At 38.0% G+C, this 10205-nt stretch overlaps 1 protein-coding gene across 2 annotated transcripts; it reads left to right on the forward strand.

Moving 5' to 3' along the window:
- The first annotated feature begins 5241 nt into the window (after positions 1 to 5241).
- On the forward strand, positions 5242 to 9763 carry LOC113281420 (laccase-7-like). 2 transcript variants are annotated; one of them, XM_026530145.1, is made up of 7 exons: positions 5242 to 5485; positions 6019 to 6109; positions 6217 to 6336; positions 6439 to 6590; positions 6945 to 7318; positions 7456 to 8424; positions 9373 to 9763. In XM_026530145.1, the coding sequence occupies exons 1-7, from the start codon at positions 5448 to 5450 to the stop codon at positions 9501 to 9503; spliced, it is 1875 nt and encodes a 624-aa protein (XP_026385930.1). In that variant the 5' UTR covers positions 5242 to 5447; the 3' UTR covers positions 9504 to 9763. The 2 variants fall into 2 exon arrangements, with proteins under 2 accessions (XP_026385930.1, XP_026385931.1); XM_026530146.1 differs by having other exon boundaries at positions 6295 to 6336.
- The last annotated feature ends 442 nt before the right edge of the window (positions 9764 to 10205 follow it).

Here is a 10205-nt window from a genome sequence, read left to right on the forward strand (position 1 = left end):
GGACTGTTAACTTCTTCATAAACCTCCGCCTCCTCGATTGTTGCGGTGGTGGACTGCTTGGGATTTATCCTCCTCTTCTTTGTCGCCTAAAAATACAAGGCACAAGAATAAAAATCCCTGACTTTGAAAAGAATTAAAACTGCCTCAACTAAAGGACAAGGCATATGGAAATCTTACCTTGACAACCGCAGCATTCTTCGCCTGAAGATCAGCATCGGAACTCTCTTCGTCATCTCCATCAACAACATCGAGGGAATATTGGAAATTCATGCCCTCAAAATTCAAATGCCAAGGACGGAAATTCCCATAACGAGCAGGAGGAGCTGCACGTATCTGGCTATCTGCGGTAGGACGCCATCCTTGCGGACCTGGAACCCACCCCCAAGCCCAGGGACCAACAATCTCAACAACAGTTGCGTGCCATTCATAGTCATGATCACGCTTGATCCGCTCACGAGTAGGAAACACCAGTTTGTTAGTAGACTTCTCTGTACCCGGGACGTACTTTACCTTAGCACCACTTACTTCACTCAGAAGGCGGATCTCACCACGAGGAGCGGCAATATTCCGAAGACTCACACTCCATGGTTTACGATTCCTACTGTTAACATAGTCACCGAAAGACTTGTTAAAATTCTCAGGCGTATACCACTCCCTTTCCTCAGGATTAGGAACATAAAGAGTCATCATTGTCTCTCCTTTGCTCCGAAGATAACACTCCCTCAGTGCATGAAGATAATTCCCATGAAGTTGGGAAATAGAGCGACAGTGTGTGTTCTTCGAAGAACCCTCTCGACCATCCAGCACATCATAATAAAAAGAATCCCCAGACTTGTACAAAGGCAACATAAGACCCGCTTCAAAGGCCCCCACCGTGGTTAGCAGATGAAATTCATCAAACTTATATGTCGATATCATCTGATAAGTAATGTCATCATCATCAGCGTAAAAACGAACATCGAATAGATGAAGACCATGATTTTCCTTAAAAACCTCCAGATCAATATGTTTGAAGGTCACTTTCTTCTCCCCAACAGTGACGCTACGTATTTCCTGAGAAATATCTTCCTCCTCCACGGTATCAGACGCAGAACCCTTCGAAGGGTTTCTATCGGAAGCTTTCCTCTTAGGATGAACCTTAGATACATCAGTCTTTGAAACCACTTCTTTCGAAGACCTCCCCTTGGGTTGAGACACTGGAGGGGGAGGTAGAGGATGTTGATGAGACGCGGAAGGAGGCGCCACTGACCGAAGAGGTAGGACATCCCGCGTTCTCTTGGGATCATCACGCGGATTAACTAAGGGACGAGAAACATCATACCGGGAGCCAGGAGCCTCTTTTGGACGGTCCCCCTTCTGCGTATTTCCTCTCTGCGACTCACCCCTCTTAGAAGATAAGTGTCTCTGACCAGAAGAAGAAACCCTATGAACGCGGGCATCACCTTGGGAAGATTTAGACGAACCTCCACCAGGCGGAGAAACATCAGGATCCCTACGCGGAGGAGATCTACGCGAACTAGGCGGTGGAGTTTGATAAGAAACCCGCGGATGGTCAGCCATGTCTGCATAGTACACAAACAAGTTTCAGATTTCCGCAAAGACAAAACAGAAATCAAAAAACCCAATTTCATCAAGTTCGTCATAATCATGAACCAGATGGAAAATAAGAACAAACCCTAAATAAAAGGGGAAATAACAAATAGGGGCAAGCATATACGAAGGAAGAAATCATTATTGTTTGTAAAAACGAACAGGGGCAATCATACACACACTTATATATATGTTCTTCATCACAAACACATATAGCAACAATCCATCAAAAGATAATCAAGACACAGTAAAACCACCTACCTATAAACAAAAAATTAAGCAGAAAGCCTCGACAAACAGTAGCAACAGCAGAAAACCTCGACGAACAACAGTAGCAGCAGCAGAAAACTTTGAGGAGCAACAGTAGCAGCAGCAGCAGCAGCAGTTAATAACAAGGATACAAAAGCAGAGAACAAAGAATAAAAATTCTGAAGAAAGAGAAGGAATGAAATTTATGATTAGAGAATTTTCACATTCCTTCTCATATATATATGCAAAGAGAAATAAAAAACCGCCTCACTACCCAAGAAGAAGTTATTGCAAATAGTGGGGAATGTGCCCTAAAATCTAGGAAAATAATAAAGAGAAGATGAAGAGAGTAATACGTTTTTCCACTACCCAAGAAGAAGTTATTACAAATAGTGGGGAATGTGCCCTAAAATATAGGAAAATAATAAAGAGAAGATGAAGAGAGTAATACGTTTTTTCACTACCCAAGAAGAAGTTATTACAAATAGTGGAGAAGGTGCCCTAAAATCTAGGAAAATAATAAAGAGAAGATGAAGAGAGTAACACGTTTTTTCTTCCCACTTCGACTAACCGCCCAGTAGGAGGAAAAGGGGCAAATTATAGGTACACATTTCATCTTCCGCCACGTGCCCACAAAGACACACGTGGAGGACATGCGGCTAAGGGAATCAAGATATGATATCATGCGTGGACAGCCAAGAGTCACTTTATCCTATCCCTAGAAAGATCTAAGATCTACGGCTGGGGATAGTCAGACTGACGCAGACAAGATAGGGGCAGATGACAACTGTCTACCGCGGACAGGCATCTCAACTACCCGCATTAAATACCCTCAAACAGCATACGTGTCAGTCAGCCTGTATAGGAAGCGCAGATAATACTGCGTATCCAGACAGAACACGCAGATGCAGCCGAGAACACGAAGACTTCTGCGTGAGTGGCACAAAACACAAGAGGATAAGGTTATAACGGGCTTCAGAAGTGGACCCCACGTAACCTCCCTATAAATACCCCTCTCTCCCAAGTGAAGAGGGTGGCCGAAAAACATTGAGAGGAGAATAGGAGAGAGACAGAGAGATAGAGAAAGTGTAAGTGAAGTTCCTCCTGCTACGCAGGCTTATGTTGATCTCAAAGTCATTCGACTATTTCTGTAACCTTCATACATATAATTAAAAACCCAAACCCGCAGATAGAGATCTGAGTGATGAATCATATAAGTTAATCGTTTCATCTATATTCATGCATTTATACTTTGTGTTCAATTCGATACTTATGGTATATCATGTTCGTACATTTATATTTCATCCACTATTTATCTTATTGTATGAGCTAAGAACAATGATTGTAGTTGATGAGACGAGGAAGAGTATTAGAACTCTGAGTCAAGGATTCGACATAACCAATCCATTCCCCTCAGGCGCAGTTTATTTATTGTATTGTCATGAGTCTGCGCGCATTATTTGTGGATACTCAGATGACAATGATCTTTGTGTTCACAATGGAGATGGAGGACTCAATTATAATTCTTTGTTCATTGAGAACTAGGTACGGGTAAAAGCATGTTGTAATTAATCTTCTTTGTTGAATTGTGATTAAAATGTGACCAAAGCTCACTGTTTTTATTGGGAACTCTTAAGTTTGCATGGTCTTAAGTTGAGACATAAATTCATTTTAGTGGTAAATGATCAATATGTAGCTAGATGTATAGATATCTGAAATCATAAATAAAATGGTTAGTGCTCAGAGAACCTAATGGAAAAGAAAGAGTGGGATTGATAAGAGAAGATGGGTACATAAAATGATGTTGCTGCTAGCTAGCTACTATTGGCGTTTGAATTTACTTGGTTCATTATCTGGTAATTGATGGTTGATTTGGAGTTCGTTTACGATTAAGAGTTTTGGGTTTGTATGGAATGTGTATTCTTTTCAAGGAAGGAGATGAAATATGGATCGAAAGATCACAACAAACGCACCTCCTCTAACACCAGTTTAGGTCCACCAATTGTTTGAAGAAAGTCTCAAAAGGAATTTCTCTTATATTACTAGTCCATACGTCATAATTACCAGATTTTTCCTTTGATTTTGTGATTGTGCTTAAAGGGTTTTGGCTGATTTTGTGATTGTGCTTAAAGGATTTTGTAGAAGCCAGGGAATGATGGCAGTGGCCCGAGGCATTGGTGAGTCTTAGGCAGGGTTTAGTAGCTACAGAACATGCAGAAATTGAATTGTTATCGCCGGTTACAAAAATGATTTTAGTGGGATTAAAGGTTTAGGGGATGGTTTGTAAATGCATCAAAGAAACAGAGAGCTGATGAGAAGTCCTGAATGAAATCTCCGTCGCTCACCAGTTTAATGTTACAGTTGAAGGTGAAGAAGACATCCAGAGCACGACTAATCCTGGGCCTTCGATTTTCTGTGGTTAGATCTGTTACACATGTACACTATCAACGACATCTTCGCCATTCACTTTGTGATGAAACCTCTGTCGTTGATCTTATAAGGACTAAAATGTCTTTAAAACTAGAAAAATGTTGATAGGTGGCAGATAATTGTGGCTAACTTTCCATCCACAGTTTTTGGTCAAATAAGGCCTAGTTTTGTAAGAAATAAAAAAACAGGACTGGATTTATAAATTGCCCTTTTATTATCTTATGGTGCTCAAAGCCATCCTAGCCGTTTTATGTGTCTTATCTTGACACTGTCATCTTGGCACAAGTGTTTGTTACTTGTTAGTATTCCCGTATTTCTCCCTGAGTATGTAATTATTTTTTTAATAATTTTGATCCAATGGAAAAATTCAATGATATCAGGTGTCTTATATTGGACAAGAGGAACAACAAACTAGCACGACCCAAGATAGAAAAAAAATTCTCGTTTATATACTATAGTACTAGATTACTGCTGCAGCAGTGTAGACCGACCAACAATCAATCAGATTTAGTCTAGTCTAGTTTTAAGTAAAACTACATATTTTACGACTCTTTTATTAGGGACGGATAGTATTATCGAATGCATAAATATTAGTAGTCAATAACTATCGGACTTGCAATGTTCTTGCCAGCAACTATAATAGAGAACAATTTGGGCAGTTATAGGAAAATCTCATTTTCTCCAATCCATCCATCCAACAACGCATGTGCGAATAGGTCGCGTTGAAATATGGACGTGTCCATAAATCATTTTTCCTTTGCTACAAAGCAGATCATCAAATCCATTACTCTTATCACTAGCACACGCCACATGTTTCCTTTGAGTCTGTATCCGTTTCCTGTGTATCCACGTGTTCGGTTGTAAATATTAACATCAAACTTTTGATATTTTCTTGAGTACAAAATTCTTGGTTCTCTAATAAATCCGATAAAAACAAGGTCTTTCCGTTAATAATAAAGCTGCTTGTTCTAGTTCTAGGTCTCTCAATCGGAGTGAGTATGTCAACGCAAAACCATTTATTTGAAATGCAGACTCATTGCTTTCGAGTGATGGGTTCTTACTTAATTTGTTGTTCCATCAGTGTTTGATTATTTGTTAAAAACTATGGAAATCAGTAGACTTTCCCAAATGTGAGGTGTAGAGGAAGACATTTTTTCCATGGCGATTTCAATATCGCAATGTCTCTGGTGAAAGCAATCAACTTGGAGGATCAGAGGTACTTTTAGCCTAATAATTTTCTGTAAATTAATCAAATAAGTATTGTTTTTTTTTGTATTTAATAATCATCTTCTCCATTAATTCTTCTTCGTTTCATTCTCTGTAACAAAAATTGAAATTTGTTAATGGGGTTTTGTTTGTAAAGCTGTTGAATGGGTTACTCAGATTAATTTTCCTTTTCAATTTCACGAAATATCCATTTCAATTTGTCAAATTCCGAATCTTGTGTGCATTTTTATTTGGGTTTTTAATGTGGGTCGAACGTGGGACATGGGTCGGATCAACTGAGTCCGTTTCCGAAAAGTTCATCTTCTTTACCCGTTTTACAGTCCGAATCATCCGATTGATTCAGTGGATGATTAAATGAAATTCGAACTGATAATATGTTTATATGATTGTAGTTGAAAGAAGTTTGTGAACGATTTGATTGATTATTTGAAGATGAATTTGAATTTCGTGAAATTAAAACTAATTTTATTTTCTCTGCACATTTGTTGTGACGGATAACATTGGTTATTTTTCATCACATAGGGACTCCCTTTGGTCGTCCAATTGTGAATTAGATTCTCCCCCACTCCACTTAAATAATAAGCTCATAATTGGCATCACCATGGCTGTTATGGTTTGAACTCCTTCATTCAATATTTGCATTATTATTTATATATAAACATACTCGTATTTACAATGCATCTATCTCTTCTTCTTCTTCTTCTTCTTCTTCTTCTTCAGCATGGGAAACCGTCTCTTGTTATTTGCTTACACTCTTGTATTACTTTTGCTGCTGCTACTGCTTCTTCTTCCTGGAAGGTTTCCGCATCATACTCTAATGTCGTCGAGCACACTTTCCATGTAGATTCCTCAACTTCAGTACTACCGATAATCTCATTTTTCCTTTATTGCAATTTTTATTAGTTGCTGCTAATTTATTGTTGAAGAAATTTAAAATTTCAGGTGGGTAACTTGAGTGTCCGCCGAGTGTGCCGAGAACAAACTATAATAGCAGTAAATGGCAGCCTCCCAGGCCCAACACTACAGGTTGCTGAAGGAGATACACTCGTCATTCATGTTGTTAATAAATCTCCCTACAATGTCAGCATTCACTGGTGAGTAAATCCGATTAGTGATGAACTCGATAATCAAGCGTTTCTGAATCTAAAACTCAATTATGTATTTACTTAACCAATAATTTAATCCTGCAAGTAAAAACAAACATATTTTTTTTCGTTTTCTTTTAGGAAATACAGGAAACATTTGTATATATAGTTAACCAATAATATACAAACATTTGCAACTGTGATTGGTGCGACGTCATTTGCATGTGTGCTGATGTGGACTCTGCTGCGGCACCATTTTGAATGTTTGATGTTTCTCTGGAGTAATTCTAGGCTTTATATCTAGCTCTCTTTTCCAGACTTAAGAGGTAGATTTTGAATACAGTGTTTATGTTCTTGGTTCAGGCATGGAGTATTTCAACTACTTACTGCATGGGCAGATGGACCAGGTTATGCAACCCAATGTCCAATACAACCAGGCAACAAGTACACCTACAAATTTAAAGTCGCTAAACAAGAAGGAACCTTATGGTGGCATGCACATACATCTTTTATGCGAGCGACTGTGTACGGTGCTCTCATAATTCGTCCAAGGGCTGGTCGGAGCTATCCATTCCCTACACCATATAAAGAAGTCCCGATTATGTTAGGGGAGTGGTGGAATGCTAATGTGATGGACGTCGAGCGGATAGGTATGGCAATTGGCGGCGTCCCAAATGTATCGGACGCTTATTCAATAAATGGACGTCTTGGTGATCTCTCCCCGTGTTCAAAAAAGCGTAAGCATAAAGTTACACTTTTGATTACACCGCATTAGTTCACTAACTTACTTTGGCTGACTTCGTCGAGTTCACTACTGAGTTGAATCAATCATATTGTCTAATTTGAATGACTAATGGTATTGGCAATCCAACAGATACATATAAGTTGAATGTGGTGAAAGGGAAGACTTATCTGCTTCGGCTCATCAACGCTGCCCTCAATAATCAATTTTTCTTCAAAACCGCTGACCACAAATTCACAGTCGTCGCAATAGATGCTAGTTACACTGAACCTTATCACACGGATGTAGTCGTCTTGGGTCCAGGCCAAACAACCGACGTCCTCTTACAGACTGATCAACCAATTGGGGATTACTATATGGCAGCTCGTCCCTATGTTAGTGCCATGTTACCGGCCCCATTCTCACCAATTGCCACCACTGGGATACTCCGGTACAGAGGCGGCACCACTTCAATTTCATCTGCCTCTACACCCAAAATGCCAATCCTACCGGCTTTCAACGACACCCCATCAGCTCACAGATTCCACACCAATTTGACTGGTTTAAAGAATGGCCCGTTTTTTGTCAAGGTTCCGCGTAATGTAGATGTGAAAATGTTGATAACCGTCGGGGTGGGGATTAGCACTTGTCAGACACCAAATGCTTGCATTGCTAACCCATTTGGACCTAACATTCTGTTCTCAGCGAGTATGAACAACCAGTCGTTCCAATTGCCCAGCAGTTTATCGTTGTTGGAAGCATTTGTTACAGGTGCAAAAGGAGTTTACACAGAAGATTTCCCGGATCAACCACCACTGAAATTCAATTATGCTACCGACAACAATCAATCGTTATGGATGACCCTGAAGAACACAAAAGTTAAGAGGTTGAAGTTTAACTCCAAGGTCGAGATTGTTTTTCAGAATACGAATATCCTCAGTATTGAGAGTCATGTTATGCATATTCATGGCTTCAATTTCCATGTTTTGGCACAAGGGTTTGGGACATATAATCAAAAGAGTGACAAAAAGAACTTCAACTATGTTAACCCACAAGAAAGGAACACTGTTGCTGTTCCAACTGGAGGATGGGCTGTCATCAGATTTCGGGCCAACAATCCAGGTAAATGCCTAAAATACCCTTGACATAAACAGTTTTATGATCTTTATAGAGTCGTTTAGATGATCACACTGTCTACTGCAATGGAGATTCGTACTCCCCTTTTGCCTTGATAAGTAAGAGAGAGGGGAGAATTCAATTTCCCTTCTCCATTGGAACACAACACAGTTGATAGATACAGCTATTTATGATACCCAACTTAAGCCCAAGCCTATTCAAGAAAACAAACATATTACGTTAAATCTCTATAATTTAATAGCCTTGGGACCACTAAATTTTATTAATTTAAAAAGATATTAAATTATCGATATATTAATAATTTATTATTTTAAAATAAATTAATAATATATTAATTTAGAGAATATTTCCTATTGATAACGTTAATAAATTGAATTTGATTTATTTAATTTGAACGACTTGGAATTTGAAGTATTCTACTATTGACTACAGAAAATTAGATATTCATCCATTGGAAATTTTTGGTCAATAACCGTAATTAAACCATTTAAATTGTTGGTCGGTCAACTCCGGATCTTATGAGTACATTACGAAGTATCAGGGATGAAATACAATTAGATTTGAACTTCAAAGAAAAACAGAAAAATATTGATTCATATTTTCCTATAGTTTGACATGTATAAAAAACTTACTAATTTTCTTATTAGTAATTATTAATTTACATAATATTTGGGACCTATAGAGATTTAAGGGAGATTTTTGAAACGTATTAAATTATTATATTGTCGAAATTATTATTTTAGCATTATAGGTCTAGAAAGGGACTAAGAAATTTTATTATTTTAGCGAGATTATTATTTTAGCGAATATTAATTTACAGAGGTTGTATGTCGATATGGATTTTAAGAACCGAGTAATTTCTCCTTTTTGAGTAGGAAAATTTTGTATAATGTGGATAAATCAAGTCTAGTATTTTTATGTTATATTGTCCAGGTGTATGGTTAATGCATTGTCATATGGATCTGCACATGCCGATGGGTCCAGCAACTGCATTCTTAGTTGAGGACGGACCATACCCATGGATGAAGCTTCCTCCACCACCAAAAGATCTTCCTCGATGTTAATCATAAATTTGAAACTTTTCTTGTTTTGTTTCTTTAAGATGTATGCTGGTCTCATAAAAAGATTATTTGTCATAGCAAAGGAGAAAGTTACATTATTAAGGATAAGAGTGTGCAATATAATGAGTCATGTTAATAGGAGGGAAAGAATGGATTTGAGGAGGAAAAGATTAAGAGGAGGGATTCCAAATTGATGAGGAGGGATTGACTCTTTAAAATCCACATAAGATGTCTGAAATATCCCTAAAAAGTAACTACAGTTTTTGCCCAACTAATCTTCTTCTATGTTCCTAAACCTAAAACCTTCTTCCAAGCCGACAAATGCTCTACAATCTGTGATAAGACATAATTCCAAAACCTAAAATCAACGGGATTTTTATCTTCTTTCATCTACCACCAAAACAGTAGTAGTCATGTAGGGAAAGAACTAGACAAGTTATGAAATCAATATCTCTTGAGAACTTTTGTATGTCCAAAATCAGTTTTATATATTGGTTATTAAGTGTTACTTTGAGGATTATGATTAAGGCTCTATTGATCTTTCTTTAACATTGGAGATCAATCCGATCAAAAAAAAAAAAACATTAGAGATCAATTAGGTTAATTTATATTGGGGTATAAGATGGGGTGATCATGGTTTACATCATTAAGCAGACATTCTATATTGATCATAGTTACACATAAACTACATAAGTTATGTTGGTG

This window comes from Papaver somniferum, chromosome 5 (genome assembly GCF_003573695.1).
Source record: "Papaver somniferum cultivar HN1 chromosome 5, ASM357369v1, whole genome shotgun sequence".
NCBI lineage: Eukaryota > Viridiplantae > Streptophyta > Magnoliopsida > Ranunculales > Papaveraceae > Papaver > Papaver somniferum.